Source organism: Bidens hawaiensis, unplaced genomic scaffold (assembly GCF_021521415.1).
Source record: "Bidens hawaiensis isolate Kalapana, Puna unplaced genomic scaffold, B.hawaiensis_p1.1 tig00010730_1, whole genome shotgun sequence".
Taxonomy (NCBI): Eukaryota; Viridiplantae; Streptophyta; class Magnoliopsida; order Asterales; family Asteraceae; genus Bidens; species Bidens hawaiensis.
In genome coordinates this window covers 621476-638132 of record NW_027491820.1, presented here as the reverse complement: position 1 = coordinate 638132, position 16657 = coordinate 621476, and the positions used below count along the sequence as shown (strand labels likewise).

The 16657-nt window shown below is 36.4% G+C and overlaps 1 protein-coding gene across 1 annotated transcript; it reads left to right on the top strand.

Annotated features, from left to right (window-relative positions):
- Positions 1-301: 301 nt before the first annotated feature.
- On the top strand, positions 302-11184 carry LOC143535985 (uncharacterized). The gene is made up of 18 exons (XM_077030083.1): positions 302-433; positions 1623-1695; positions 1870-1913; positions 3428-3470; positions 3535-3708; positions 3784-3876; positions 7495-7569; positions 7660-7704; positions 7781-7860; positions 7935-7999; positions 8585-8651; positions 8745-8858; positions 9172-9245; positions 10329-10426; positions 10504-10563; positions 10629-10697; positions 10782-10835; positions 10977-11184. Exons 1-18 carry the CDS (start codon positions 330-332, stop codon positions 11046-11048), a joined length of 1404 nt encoding a protein of 467 aa, XP_076886198.1. The 5' UTR covers positions 302-329; the 3' UTR covers positions 11049-11184.
- The last annotated feature ends 5473 nt before the right edge of the window (positions 11185-16657 follow it).

The window sequence follows — 16657 nt, the reverse complement described above, 5'->3', positions numbered from 1 at the left end:
TAATCAAACAAATGAACACAAATTCTACATCCTGTCATCCCTATTTTGTACTCTCAATGTTATTCAAGAACGCCATCTATGAATCCGATAAATAAACGTGCTGAAAAACATTTCTAGAACCATAAGAAAAAAAATATACACCATAAATATAAATTTTGATAAATATAAAAAATAAAATATCCAATATATGTTTCTGGATCCATCCGCTCGGCCCAATAGACCAACCCAACCCAACCCATACCACACCGTGACCCATTTATTTAAAGCAGCTTTATTACTTCGCCGCTAAACACCGTCTCACTCACTCTCTGGTCAAACAACCAACCAATATGTCCACCACCAACACCATGAGTGACGACGAACTTCGCCGGAGAAAGCACGAAGAAGACCTAGAAGTCAAATCTCTCCGCCGCATCGTCTCCGCCTATATCAAGTAACACTCCTCCTTCAATTCACTACACTACGCTTTACGTATTTCTAATTCTATTCCATAACTGTTTCATTTTTGTTTCTTGTAACTGTCTAATTAGCCTTTTGACTTTCAAATTGATCATAGACTCTGGTTTCGTTAAGCGTGTATATTGACTTATTGTAGTATGATTAATTAAAATCTTATGATCTGCGTTAGGTTATTTGCTTTCAATTGATGCATTTTTATTGTATTCAATGTCCATTGGCGCTAATTATGTTTATTTACAGCGACAAATTTGTATGATCAAATTCAACGTCAAGTTTTATTCATTTTTACAGCCAGAAGTTTTAAATCTGCTATGTGTTTGTGTGTATGTAAGCATATGTATAGTATATATTGAATTGCAAAAACAGATACTGATGTGTGCTATACTCATATAAATTAGCTTTCAATCCTGAACCTATACGTGTGAACTGAAAAGTCACTATAGAGTATGATTGTATGAAAATATTTGCACAGGATAATAGGACATATGCCGGTTTACAAAACCAGTGATAAATCGTAATTGTGTTTTATTTACTTGCCTTCTTTTAGGTTAGGAAAACATTCTTTTAATGATGGGAGCCCGGGATAACTTGCATATCAGGAAGCTATTAAACTATATATATATATATATATATATATATATATATATATATATCTTACTTCATTGAAAACTAATAAATACATCAAATATTGAAAATAATCAAATATATAGAATTAGTGCAGTTTCTATTTACTGGCTTAGAAAACTAGTTGCATACTCATTAGGTGAGGATGAAATTTGTTAGCCTTAATCATGTAACAAGCTTGTTTTTAAAATGCGTGCATAATACGGGATGCACACGATTCCATGATGTGCATGTGATGCGATCGGATGCTGTGTTGTACACCATTAATCTTAAAGATACATGTTGCCATCAAATCAGTGTTTTATTATCATTTAAAAAAAAAACTTTCCCTTTGTGAATTGAGGTTGTTACATGTTATTGATGTTTCCAAACATCTTGCTGTTTTTTAAAATCTTCAAAGTTCAAAAGAACCTTCAGTTGTTTCTCTCACAGAATTTGTCTATTTTATTCATACTCCACCATGATATATCTTTTTCCTATAAAAAAAGATAAATAATAAGTACTGATGGCTCATATTTTTCTCAAATTGGTTGATGCAGCTATCCAGAAGCCGCAGAGGAGGATGTGAAAAGATATGAGAGATCTTTTAGAAGGCTTCCGGTGGCTCACAAGGTATAAATGTTTTCCTCCAAACTCATAAATCATAATGACTTACATCATCATCATGATAATTGACTTCTGTATATTTTAGAAGACTCTGCAATGCATCATCATGTGTATCATTTAGTGTTGAGGAAGATGACTCATTTTGTTGTTGTTGACTACGTCTTTTTTAACCTTTTGCAGGCCCTGCTGTCACATCTTCCTTTAAAATATCAGAAATTGAGACGGTATATCTTTTTCAACTTTTATGTATGTATATGTGTGTGTGTGCGTGCGCTTGTTCTCCATCAGGCATTGAGTGTGCATGCATTGTTTCTGAATAATCAGAATGACTAGGCACCATTCTGAAAATCAAGGTTGTTTAAGGTGTATTCTGAGAAATTTTAAAAAGTTAAGGAATTTGTTATCAGTTATAGGTTACAGTTATGTGAGCTTCTAGCCTATTCAATGAAGATATGCTCTGGTTATAGGTAGCAATCATGGCCCATTATTCAAAGAATAAATTGTATACGGGCTCACTTGTGCCCTTCTCAAATCAGTTGATTGGTCAAAATGCTTAGATTACTATTATTAAACTTATCAACTTAAAAGGGTCCACATGGGTTGGCAGTTGGCACTACCCATGACCATTGTTTGTCACCACCACCTACTCGTTGTCGCACATGCCATCTCCACCATCATCACCATCACCGGCACAGCCACCAATCCAACCCCTGCCTCCAGCATCGGCACCACTGTCTCCACCAACACCATCGTTGCTCTATTTCCGCCACCACGTCATCCACCACTGCCACCTCCACCTCTAACACTACCTTGTAGTTGTCCCCACCACCGCCTCCACCACTAGCCACCAGCCCACCATACGAAAGTATAACAGGAGAACCTATTTTGGTACAAAAAATTCTAAAACGACTCGTTGCAACTCGACTCTGTTTTGGCCAAAACCTGTTTTGACACAAAACAATATGATGCCCCACCACCGCCTCCACCACCGCCTCCACCACTAGCCACCAGCCCACCATATGAAAATATAACAGGAGAGCCTATTTTGGTACAAAAAGTTCTAAAACGTCTGTTCCGACTCTGTTTGGGCCAAAACCCATTTTGACCCAAAACAATATGATGTTTTTTTTAAACGGTTCATTTTGAACTGAGCTCATTTTGCTTTGAACCCATATTGACCCTTACCCACCCAATCCGCCCAGTTTGCCAGGTCTAACTCTCGTACTTCATTTAACCGTTTTCTCGAATTTGCTTTCTATCTGTTTATGTTTCTGTCAAGGCATATGTTAGCGTGTGTTTCATGTTTATCATTTATTATATTCCTTACACATTTTTCCACTGAGGTTTTGACTTTATTTTGAAAGTGAAACCATAAAAGAAATTTGAGAGCCATTAGCCCATTAGATTAAAGGATCAATGTTAAACTTGTTATCTGTGCCAGAACATCAGCTACTTTCTCAATATGTGGCATGAGTGCTTCTTTCTAGAAGAATATGGTTGGATGGTGGGGCCAGGCAAACTAATTAAAATATGCATCCAAACCACACTTAGTTGTATGAGGTTTCTTTCCAGAAGAAGATTACCTTTATTGTGCTAGTTGTATTGTTATCTGAATATTTACTCTCAGGTTATTATTCATTATCTAGTTGTATGTTTTTTTTGTCACCAAAGAAGTTACGTTAGATTAGTACCATAGTTTCTTGGTAGGTATTAATCAACGTCCTCTTTATTCTTGCAGGTGTATCTCAAAAAATACCTATTTCATTTTTGAAATGCTAAAGGTAGTCATTTCAGCCTTCATCTGTGCATTAATAGGTCTTAAATACTTATGCATTTTGTTTTCAGGCGTTTGAGCCTCCTGTTGATATGAGCCAAGACGATGATGATGCTTGTGAGCATATGGATGATGGTTCATGTGGTCATGCTCACTCAGAAGATAGGGATCCCTGTTGTGAACCAGCCTTAATAAGCGGAAGACCACATTCTAAGAAATCTGGTGAAGTTTGCACAGGGCATGAGGTACATTTATATATGTATATATATCTTATTCATTATTTACTTTTGTTTGTATTCATACTGATAGCAAAATTGCAGGATAATAATGACACTCATAAGTGTGGCTGTGACGATGCTACATGTGTGAAGGATGAGAACTCTTTTGACCCTCTTACTGTTTCCAACAAGGATGTGAGTGTTTAGTTTTTTTTCCTCATCTGATGTGGCCTATATAACTATATTCATTCATCACTTTTAACATTTCTCACTTGATGTATACACTTATGTTGGGTTCGTAGGCCTTGTTGGCCCGGTTTATTATATGAAGTCAAAAGAGGAGACGGGTGTGGGCGGTCGGGCCCAAGCCCGGCCCGGTTTAGATTTCTTGCATAATAATTTACTAACCCTAGTTCAGTCTCTATATAAACAACATTATGTACTTGTAATATTTGTCACTCAATAAAGATATACCTAGTTGCCACCCGTGGACGTAGGTCAGTTTAGACCGAACCACGTTAAATCCTCGTGTTCGTTTATTGCTTTCGTGTTGTGTTCGGTTTCGTGTGTGCGTTTAATCCTAACAAGTGGTAACAGAGCTTAGGTTCGGATCACACGAGAACGCGTGAACCAGTTCTGCTCATCGCGGCCGCAGAAGTCGGAGCTAGGGTTCCGTCAGTTTCTGTTCGCCGTCGTCACAGTCGGTTAGGGTTTTTTCCCAGCCACCGATGTTCTTTTTGTGGAGGTTCTGTTCGAAAGTCATCTGCGCATCACCACCGTATTGTTCAATCGTGCGTTATTTTTTTTGTTGCTGTTAGTGTTTGTCCAGAAAGAAAAAAAAAGTAAGCATTATTATCTTCTTAGTGTTCACACTATTCCAAAACAAAGCACGTGAAGAAAAAAAAAATTTTGACCTATTATTCTACTTTGGGCCGTGGAAAACAAAGGGTAGGAGGCCCAAATCGTTTTGGGTTTCTTCTAATTAAGTGGGCTGGAATCAAAGGCAGTAGGCCTAAACCAGTTTGTTTAATATTTTGTGTGGGCCAGTCTTGGGCAATTTAGCCTGGAAATAATTTGGGTCGAGATCATATTTTATTAAGTACGAGCGAATCAAGATCCTATTTTCTTTGAAGAACAGTTTCAAGTCAGAAGAAATTTAAAGAAACTTAGAACCAGTGCCAACCGCGTTTGTCAGGTTTATCGTTTCAGTTTAAAGTTTCGGTTTCTGATTTACAGTTCGTTATTCCGCTGCACGTTAAATAGGTTGATTGTTTAACAGAGTTCAGTTGAACAGTCGTTAAGTTCAGGCTCGTGCCATTGTTGTGTCTGTCTCTGTTTTTATCCAGTTTTTCGTTTTAGTCATTGTTATGGCAGAAGACGGAAAGGTTTCGATACAGAAGTTTGACGGACAGAAGTTCGGTTGGTGGAAGATGCAGATTGAGGCACTACTTTGTCAGAAAGACTTGGATGTAGTGTTCGAGGATGAAAAACCAGAAAAGTTGTCAGAAGCAGATTGGAAGAAGTTAGACAAGAAAGCTAGGGCTTGTATTACATTGTCGTTGTCGGAAGATGTGGCGTTTAACGTCATGAAAGAAACCACAGCCCGTGGTATGATGGACGCACTATCCAACATGTATGAGAAGCCTTCGGCAGCGAATAAAGTCTATCTTATCCGAGAGCTAGTGACAACAAGAATGAAAGAGGGTGGGTCAGTTACAACTCATATCAATAATCTTAATTCGATCTTGTCCCGCTTAGTGTCAGTTGACATTAAGTTTGATGATGAAGTTCAAGGCCTCTTGTTATTATCCTCTTTGCCCGACAGTTGGTCGCAAACAGTGACTGCAGTTTGTAGTTCGTCTACAAATATTACTTTCGATGGGATTCGAGATCTGATTCTGGGAGAAGATTCAAGACGCAGAAGTTCAGGTGAATCATCAGGCAATATGCTAGTCACAGAAGGTAGAGGTAGGGGAAAACAGTGAGGCAGTGGGAGCAGGAAGAGGAGTCAGTCTAAGACTCGTAAGGATATTGAATGTTGGGGTTGTAAAGAGAAAGGACACTTCAGGAATCAGTGTCCGAATGGTAATAAAGAGGTGAACGTTACAGAAGACGACACAGATGACGGGGTCAGTAGTGATGAGGCTTTGGTTTGTAGTGTTGAGAGTGGCGTTGATGCTTGGGTGATGGATTCTGGTGCATCGTTTCATGCCACTCACTGTAGTGAAACGATGAAGAATCTTAAATTTGGGGATTTTGGAAAGGTTCGACTAGCGAATGGTGATATTTTAGAGGTTACGGGTATGGGAGACGTTGATTTGATAACTTCAGCCGGTACTTCTTGGACTTTGAAAGACGTGAGGGTTATTCCAAGTTTGAAGAAACGTTTGATATCAGTTGGGCAGTTGGATGACCAAGGGCACGATGTTAAGTTCGGGAATGGGCAGTGGAAAGTAGTCAAAGGGAATCTCGTGGTTGCTCGTGGCAAGAAAATGGGTTCGTTATATATGGTCGATATGTCACCGAAAGGAGTGGATCCAGTTTTGGTGAAAGACAAAATCCGGTTCACAGAATCTCGTGGGTAGAAGAAGGTTCGTTTTGCAAGTAACAAACCCAGAGCCAAAGTGAAGATTCAGGATGAACGAGCTAGGAAGGTTAAATCAGTTGGGGGACATCGTGACAGTGGGAGCACATGTCGTGTTTCAGTTACAGTTCCAGGTCGACAGTGGATTAAGAAAACCAGTATTCCAGCTGTAAAAGTCTCTCCAATGAATTACTTGCTGAATATGGAGAGTGTTTGTTCTCAGGTTATCTCAGGATCCGGTAGTTCGTTACAGTGGGAGCCGGTAGGGACAGAGAACGGGTCAGGGGCAGTTTCAGCCGTGACTGACGTGTTGGAGCTCCGGGGAGCTTCAACGGGCCTTCAGGTTAATTGATGAGAAGGCGGTGGCAACTAGAAGAAGTTTAATGTTCAGATTACAGAAGTACAATCAGGAGTGCAAACGAGAGTACTCAAGGCCTCCGAGTGGGAGATTGTTGGGTTCGTAGGCCTTGTTGGCCCGGTTTATTATATGAAGTCAAAAGAGGAGACGGGTGTGGGCGGTCGGGCCCAAGCCCGGCCCGGTTTAGATTTCTTGCATAATAATTTACTAACCCTAGTTCAGTCTCTATATAAACAACATTATGTACTTGTAATATTTGTCACTCAATAAAGATATACCTAGTTGCCACCCGTGGACGTAGGTCAGTTTAGACCGAACCACGTTAAATCCTCGTGTTCGTTTATTGCTTTTGTGTTGTGTTCGGTTTCGTGTGTGCGTTTAATCCTAACAACTTATAGGTCAGGACTTGTAAATACTTTTTCCTTTACTTATAGTGGGAATAATTACTTTTGAGTTTATTAAAAATCCTTGTTGTCATGGATGAGTGTTCCTAAGATTATTGCAACCCAACTTAGATGGTTTGATGAAAGGAAGCATAAATGTGTGATAGTTTCCAAGTGACCGATATGGACATATTGCTGCTTATACATATATGCTAATCTAACAATAGGTCCTCCCTCATATATCTGCTGATACTCTCAAATGCTAAAGTTAATTTAGTGGAATATCATTTACTGAACATTGTAGCTAAATTTAGCAAGCTAACTAGCAGATCACTGGAGTATCAAAAGTATTCTACTCTTTGATTCCTCGTCTTGTAATGCTGGTTGATTGCAGTTGTATGATCATGTTATGTGTTTTTAGTTTCTAGTCTTTCATGCTACAGAAATGTATTTGATATTGATGTTTTTGCTATGTATTTCATTTTCAGCCTTCAGCTGAAGCTCCTACTGATTATTTAGAGTCAATGCCCGATTTTCGTGTTCCTCTAGTGGATGTTGATAAGGTATATGTACATACAATCAGTTGGCCAATTGTTACTTATAACAACTTGTTAAAGATGACTGAATTGCACTTGATAAATAATATTATTCAGGTTCGATGTGTCATCAGGAATATAGTTAGAGACTGGGCTACCGAGGTATTCATTATTTAACTCTTTGCTTCAATGTTGACCATCAAAATCAAATTTGACCTTATTTGGTCTCTAAACACAGGGGCAGAAGGAACGAGACCAATGCTATAAACCAATTCTTGAAGAACTTGCACGCCATTTTCCTAACCGTAGCAAAGAAAGGTGACACATGGGAACATGCTCTTTTATTATAACTGTAATTATAATTATTATAATTATTGTTATGGTGTTTGTAGCCCTCCTACTTGTCTAGTTCCTGGTGCTGGATTAGGAAGGCTGGCCTTGGAAATCTCATGTCTTGGTATGTATTATACTTCAATCTGTAAAATATATAGAGGCAGCTTCATATATACCCCTACAAACTTGGAAAATATCATATACGCCCTTACAAAGTAGTTAAAATAGAAGTGTACCAAATCTTTTAATAACAGTTTAATAGATGACCATTTTACCCTCATTTTCTTAAAATTTTAAAATTCATATATGCCCATCTTTTCACTTCATTTTTATCTACCCATTTTTAGCTTATACATGGTTGATGGTTCGATATCTGGTTCGAGTTAGATTGCTTATTGTTCAAATTATCATGCGATTATAATTTATACCTGGTTTGATTATTTGATTCGAACATACAGATCTGATTATCAGTCGGCGTAGAGAACAAAAGAGGAGGGACGACAGTTCAATTTGGTTTCGATCAAAATCCAAATAAATAATAGGGTTTAAACAAATATATTGGAAAGGGGTCAAAAGGTCTATAAGTAAAAATTCATTTAAGTTGGGTATATATGATATTTTTAGTTTTAATTGGGTATATATGAAAGTTTCAAATATGTAAGGGTGTAATTAAATTAATCATAATAATTTTTTATTTTATTATGTACAGGTTTTATAAGTCAAGGAAATGAATTCTCATACTACATGATGATCTGTTCAAGTTTTATTCTCAATCAGTAAGTAAAGTAAAGCTGTTCGTTCTGATACTTTTTGTCATCATGACATCATGTCTGTTAGTAATAAACTTATTTAATTATAATTATGATCAGGACTCAGGATGTTGGTGAGTGGACTATCCATCCATGGATTCACAGCAATTGCAATTCATTATCTGATGCTGATCAGCTTCGTGGAGTATCCATTCCCGATATTCATCCTGCTGGGTAACCTAACCACAACATTTTCTTATTTTTTTTAAGAGTTAAATTTGCTTTTTTTCCCCTGAGATTTAACTATTTTAGTACCAAACCTGATTTTTGTAACCACTTGAATAACTCCGTTAGATTTGTCAGTTAAGTAGAAGGGCATTTCTTTCATTTTTTTTATTTAAATGATTGTCTGGGTTCAATATACTTAAGTTTTATTATTATGGTACTCAAGTAGCTAAACTTCAGGGATGAAAAACAACTCTGTATTTAATTATGTTTTCTGCTTTTGGACCATTAGTCATGAAAACTAATAACAATGAATTCACAGTGCAGGGATTACGGAAGGCTTTTCTATGTGTGGTGGTGACTTCGTTGAAGTATATAACGACCCAAGTCAAGTAGGTAAGTGATAGCAATAAGAATTGATGGCAATATGGTAATTTGGGTTATGATCACATTTCATTCACAATGGCTATATTATTCCATGTTTTCACTTGTTTTAAATTTAAGTGTCCTTTTATTTTATTTTATTTGTTTTGTTTGACCCATGTTTAGAAAACATTGGGTATTTGTTCAGTTATTTATTTTCCACTAAATATTGGTACTCGTTCTATTTAAAGAACAATGAAATGAATGAAAGGCAGAGAAGAAATTTTATTTAATTTCATATGCATGAGTTAGAACAGATCCTATGCTCATTCAACTTTGGCAAGTTGAATGGTGATCTTAGGACCGAATCCAATATGAGTGGTGCGATTGTATCTCGGGCTGAATTTGGAAGCCCTACGAACTAGCTTGAGCGGTGTGTATGTATCTCAAGTTGCTCGTAATCTATCCGACCCTCTGTGTTCATTTGGTGGTGAATATGTATCCAAATTAGTCATGGTTCTATCCTTAACTTTTACCGTTTGTTTTGAACCGGGAGACCCGAAGTACACCGGTTCAAAGCCAGTAAAAGTTAAGGATAGAACTACGACTCATTTGGATACAGATTCACCACCAAATGAACACGTACGGTCGGATAAACTGTGAGCAACTTGAGGTATAGACATACCACTCAAGCTAGTTCATAGGGCTTCCAAATTCAACACGATACAGTAGCAACACCCAGATTGGATTCAGTTCTAAGATCACCATTCAACTTGCCAAAGTTGAACCAGCATAGGATCTGCTCTAACTCATGAATATGAGATAAAACAAAATAACTTTTAAATCGTCTCCGCCTTTCATTTATTTTAATGTTCTTTAAATAGAACGAGTACCAAGAATTAGTGGAAAATAATAGCTGAATAAGCACCCCATGTTTTCTAAACGCGGGTTAAAATAAATAAATTAAAAGGACACTTAAATTTAAAACATGGAATAATATAGCCACCATGCATGAAATGTTATCATAACCCAAATTACCATATTGCTATCATTTCTCATTGCTATCAGTAAGCTTGTCATGTTTATAATGCTCTGGTAACTAATGAATACGTGCAGGTGCGTGGGATGCGGTTGTGACCTGCTTCTTTCTTGATACAGCCCACAATATTGTTGAGTACATTGAAATCATTTCAAAAATTCTTAAAGATGGTGGAGTAAGTAGTCAGTTATCTTCAAGTGTTGAATATATTTTGTTACAAAAGTAATCATAATCGATCTGTTTGGGTGGCAGGTGTGGATAAACTTAGGTCCACTTCTTTATCACTTTGCAGATATGTACGGTCAAGAAGATGTAAGTACTTAGTTTACATAAATTTGTGATTTTACAGCTTTTACATATTATTATATACATTACAGGAAATGTCAGTTGAGCTAAGTTTGGAAGACGTGAAAAGGGTTGCGATTCATTATGGGTTTCAGCTAGTGGTTAGTCCGTTTATATATTTTTTTCAGTTACAATTCTTCTTTCCTATTGAGTAACTAATGTTGTACAATGTTTTTGCTGAACAGGTTGAAAAAACCATCGAAACAACTTATACTACGAATCCGCGGGCCATGATGCAAGTATGCTTCTAACTTTTTAAGTTTTTTTAGCTCAACCTTAAATTTGATCTGGATTAGTTTGACCATTTAAGTCAAAATGGATTAAATTAGAAGCAGTAGTTTAAGATGGTATTGACTTTTGTTTGTTCATTTGATTTGTAGAATCACTATTTTTCAGCATTTTGGACAATGCGGAAGGTGGGTAAAAGTATACCAGAGATTATGGATGGATAATTTATATGTGGAGTTGCGTAGTTAAGTATAAATCGCTCAAAATAGATTTGAAAGTTGAGGACAAAATAAACGTCTTGTTATTTATTATTTTATGTCATGTGTTACTTATAAACTGAATTATGTATGTTGGGCTGTTTGCTAATTCTTATTCAAGTGTTTCGAAAAAGATCTTAACCCCGCTTGGTAGTTTGTCGCTTTTACAACTGGTTTGGTTTTGGTCATGGTGAGTCAAAACCGGTTTTCTAAAGTAAGTGGTTTATGGCTTAACCCTTGTGAAATGGAGGAATCATTTTGTGTGTATAAAATGAGTTTCTTTTTAGTGCATCTTAAACTACTGCTTTTAGTCACAAAGTGGCCACCCATGAAGTTTAAACTACCTATCAGTAAAATGAATTGGCTGTTTAATCTGTGTATAGAAGGTATGAACTTATTACCATGACAACTCAATGCTTCTAGCATGAAACTGATTTATACATGAAGTTTAAACTACCTATTCATACCCTTTTCATGTATTTTATTGTTTCTAGCTTTAGAACTCGTGTGTAACAAATAATAAAAATACAATTAAACGTAACGTAAACAATAGGTACATAATTATGTGAATCAACCATTAAAAATCCCGTTTATGCAAATTAGCTAAAAAAAAGTCTGTTATTAAAAGTGGACAAACCTCATCAAACCAAATTTGGTTTATTCAAACTAGAAATGTCTTTTTTTTATCTAAACTTGAATCCAACAAAAGGTTGTGCACCCTAAACAAGTAATTTTATTTGAATTCGGATCGAACTTGAATCCATTCGAATAAACCGTATTAAAAAAAAAATAATAATGAAAAAGTAAAATAAAAAATTTGGAGTTAACAAACATTAAAGTAAGTTTAGCGATTTAACGTTTAGGTTAAACGTTAAATTAAATCGATTTATTCTTTTAATGGAATTCTTTTTCTCTTAAAGAGAAGAAAATACAAAACATTATCAAATCCTAAATTGATTTCTTAAATAAATTTCAGATGGTACGGCTTGTCACAAGAATCAACAAGCTTGACCCTTGACCATATATTTGACAGAACAATAACATCTCTGCATATAAATTGCAACACATTTTCCTTCAAAATTATAAACATCTCCCTCTTTCATAATTTACTTGGATCAAACAGCAAGGTAATTACCATCTAACTTCATTTTCGATCTTGATGTTTTTTGTTTGATCATATATTTTAATATTTGTATTTGATCATATTTCAGAATATAGGAGGAGGTAGAAATGTTGCTTTGTAATGGAGGTTCATGGGAGTACTACGAAGATCGAAATGAAGTGTACATGGGAACCGGTATAGTGAAACATTATAAAGTTGCATTTGGATTTAACGTCATTCTCGGTGTTGATGATCACGTGACTAGAAAACATGTTTATCCATGGATCAAGACATAAACCTTACCTACAAATTTCAATGTACTGATGCTTTTTATCCATACTATTAATATCGACGATTATAGTGATGTGAAGATCGTTATGGAATATGCTAGATAGCAACAACCCCAACCTGTTGAATTATATATATATAGGTTACAGGAAAGTGGAATTTGATTTGAGCCGTCAGAATTCAAACCAAGATTAATTCTCAGCCATCCGATAAAATTAAAAAGCAGTTACAATAATCCCAAAAATGCATGTAACTACCCACTACTACACATATTCACGTGCGACGATATAGGAAACATTTGGCCCACTACACAAAATAAATAACTAACAATGCGGGTAACCACCCACTACTAGACCTGTTATATAACATTTGAAGCATTGTTCATGCAGACATCAACCATTGCACAAAAGATGAAAGAAAATCAGAGGCACCAATGTAATAAACGTGTCCTGGTAAGGTGCAATACATACGCAAGTTGCTTTTGTCTTACCTTTATCATTTAATCATATTATTTGAAAGATGATTATGTTGTATATTTAGTTGCAATGATAACTATATATATATATATATATATATATATATATATATAGGGTGGAGTTACAATAAGAAGTGAGATGTGTCTAAGAAGTGTAGGAAGGGATCTGGTGCATCGGATGGAGTAATCTAGTGGCTGGGAGTGGAGGTGTGTTTTTTCGTCAGTGTGTTTTTTTGTTAGTTGATAAGTTAAGTGTGTCAGGGGTATTATAGTCTTTTTAAAATGACTGGACATGCAAACCGGCAAGTAATTTTGTTTAGAAACTCCTACTTTTATGCCTATGATTTGATTATAGTTGTTCTCTCTAAAATCTTCTAAAAGTTTAATTATATTCTGACGGGAGTCACATAGTCAATTGTTTCTTGATTTTCCATCTCAGTCGATGAATATGGATCTCAAATCATCAATGAAGGTCGCCGGTGGTTTTAATAATCTTCAAGGTACGTCTGTAGTTGCTAGTGTTCGATGTGTTTTTCGTCGGTAGATTATCCCCGATTTCTAGGGTTGGACTCTTTTAATTGAAGGCCTGAGAAGCTGGGTTTTAACATTTGATGTATGTTTCGATGTGTTGTCTGTAGTTGTATTGGTGTGTGTTGGGTACTATGTTATGATTTTGAGTTGTGTTTAGTGTGTTTACGAGTTGGATTGGTGTGTGATAACTCTGTTATATGGGTCGAGAATGTAAAGAGGAGCGACGAGAATGCATAGATTTTTGTTAACGTGTTTTATTGGTGTGTATTGGGTACTCTGTTATGATTTTGATTACTCTGTTCTGTTGGTTAGTGTGTTTACGATTTTTGTTGTAGTGTGTCACACACTTAATCAGCAGGTGGGTTTTTTGTTATTCGGTGTGTTATTATGGGTATAGATTGTAAAGAAAGATGATGAATGTTTGTTATGTTGGGTGATTAAGTTGTGTTATAGTTAATAAGACGTTAAGTTTGTTGTCAAAGCTATTGTTTAGTCTCGTAAATTCCGAAAGTGTTTTTTTTGTAGTTTGATACTCGTTTTGATTGTTATATGGGATGGAGTGAAGATATGAAGCTGTTCTGATTCATATTTAATGTGATGTTTTACTGTTCTGTTTAGTTTATTATGGTTAACGCTCTGTTTATTAGATATGATATGTGTGTGTGAGTGCTCTGTTTGGTAGTTAGTTGTTAATGAACAGTTTAGTGATGTGTTTGTGATTATACTATCAGTTCGGAGAAGCCCGAGATTAGAAAAAAACACAAGTGCTGGAATTTTGGGGACTAATAAAGAAGGTAACAAAGGTAAGAAAAACTTCGGGACAAATAAAGAAGGTAACAAAGGTAACAAAATAAAAGGTAACACTTTTTGAAGTTAACATGATTTATGTTTATTGACTGTGTTGATTTGTTATTTTAGATAAAGAAGTTGGTTCAAAACCGCACGTACCTGTGAACATTCCTTTTTATAAAAGTAAGTGTTGTTGTGCAGTTAATTGTATTACGATGTTAGAAATGCAATGTTGATTGAGTGTGTTTCTAATATAAAATAAGTAGGTTCAATAAGTGATTCGGATGATGATTATGCAAATCCACCTATTAAATTGTTTCAAAGAAGTAAAGGAAAGGTGGACAGAAGTAGTGTGTTTCACAAGTATAATGGGGAAAAGATGAGGCCAAGGGTTAGGGCAAGTTTTTCCATGAATACATTAACAAGTTGTCAAATGAACAAAGGAAAAAGGTAATGCAAATGGGTTTTAGTAGCATCCTAGATATCAATGTAGCAAACATACCAACGGGGTTGGGTTACTGGTTAGTTAATAACTACAACCCCGACAGTAGTGTGCTAAATTTGGGGGATAAAGAAGTTAAGATAACTCCGCAACTCGTGGAACGTTTGTTAGGAATACCTAGGGGAAAGGTCGAGATAGTGGAAACAAATAAGCCAAGGTTAGAAGATGAGGTTGTAAATAGGTGGAGGAATCAGTTCCCTGACCCAAAAGCAAAGGTGTGCCCGCCAAAGTTTACGGAGCATGCCAAAAACCAGATTGATAGTGGATGGCATTTCAAAATGAACTTTCTCGTTGTGTTTGGGACATATATGGGAGATATTACTAGTAATAACATGGTGAACCAACGATTTAGACCATCAATTAAAGATATTGACGCAGTTAGGGAGATGAATTGGTGTGAATACGTGGTGACGTCATTGATAAAAACCCCTAAAAAATGGAAGGAAAACAAGGAGTACAACGGATCAATGACAGTGCTTGCGGTACGTTATGTCTTTTATATTGAAATTAGTTTTCATTAGTTAATTTTAGTAATGTAACTGTTGTAACGCAGCTTGCGTACGCAAATGAACACTTTGGAAATGTGGTGGAGAAGGGAAAAAATTTGTTGCCAGTGAACATCTTTACAGACGATGACCTTTTTAAACTACAAGATATATTGGAAAGCAAACGAGTGGGTGATCGCGCCTCATTAGGAAACCTTGAAAACAGTGGAAAGAGACAGAAGGTGGAGGATGTTGGTGGTAATGTGGCGAAAAAGTTTACGAAAAAGGAGCTAAAGAAAATGGTGATCAAGGAAAAAAAATCAGGAGTGAAAAGGAAAGAGTGTGAGGTTGAACAGGAAAAGGATGATGACGTGGCATATGTGGATGGTGTCGTGGGGTCTTTAGAAATTGAAGAGCCTGTTGCAAATTTTAAAGATCCGTTGTACATCCCGACGCAAACCGAGGAGGAGGTACGTACTGTTGCAGGTTTTGTATTTTAGGTCAATTAGATGTATGTGATGTCAACTAATTGTTTGTTTTCGCTTTGTTGATTGTCTTAAAATAATAGGACCGGGCCGAAAGGATAAATGACTTGATGCAACATTTTGATAACGTGTATGGAGATATATGCCGTGAGTTTGAAGAAGCACACGACATGTGTTCAAGTAGCTTGTTGATAAAAGAGCTTGAGGAACAGTGGAAGTCGATTCTGGGTAAATACACCATCAAGAAGGAAGAGGATGTGAATAAAGAATGAAGGTTTGTCTAACGTTGAAATGTACCACGAAGTGAAATCGAACATTCGAAAGCCTGAATTTACTCAAGTTGTGACAACACCAAAAAAACTGAATGTGGTTTTTAATTTATCGGAAGTGAACGTGCAGTCGGCAGATCGGAAAACGTTTGACGAAACACCAAGATCTGTAAGTAAGGGAAAGGAAGTAGTATTTGAAAGTAATGACACAGCAGGTATCAATCAAAGGCCCCGTCGACATAGGTTCCTATCAGAAGCATTTTGCTCGCCTTTTGCTAAACGTTCGGTGAGTTTGGGAGCTGCAATATCTAAGGAGGAAAGTAGCATGGCAGATTATATTTTCGCCGCGTACGGGGATCAAAGGTAAGTGTTAACTGCTGTAAATTATTATATGGTTGTATGTTATAAAATTATAGTTTCGGTGATGAATTTTGTTATTCGTTTTGTTGTGTAAATAGGGATGTTGTATTTAGCACAGATGAAGGTGTTTGCGTCAGGCGTGTTTTTCTGGAGACTTTGCGCCCGGACTTGTGGGTGCATGTATCAGTAATGTCTGCATGGGCAAGCGTGCCGAATTATGAGGAATCGATAAGAGCGAAACACAACTCGGTGCCTAGGCTATACTGTTCAAGGCAATAATGTTGGTAAGT

Coding starts and splice junctions, on each gene's coding strand:
- LOC143535985 (XM_077030083.1), top strand. CDS start 330: ATGTCCACCACCAACACCATGAGTGACGACGAACTTCGCCGGAGAAAG. Junction 7,570..7,659: donor CTCTAGTGGATGTTGATAAG/GTATATGTACAT, acceptor AATATTATTCAG/GTTCGATGTGTCATCAGGAA. Junction 10,836..10,976: donor ATCCGCGGGCCATGATGCAA/GTATGCTTCTAA, acceptor TTTGATTTGTAG/AATCACTATTTTTCAGCATT.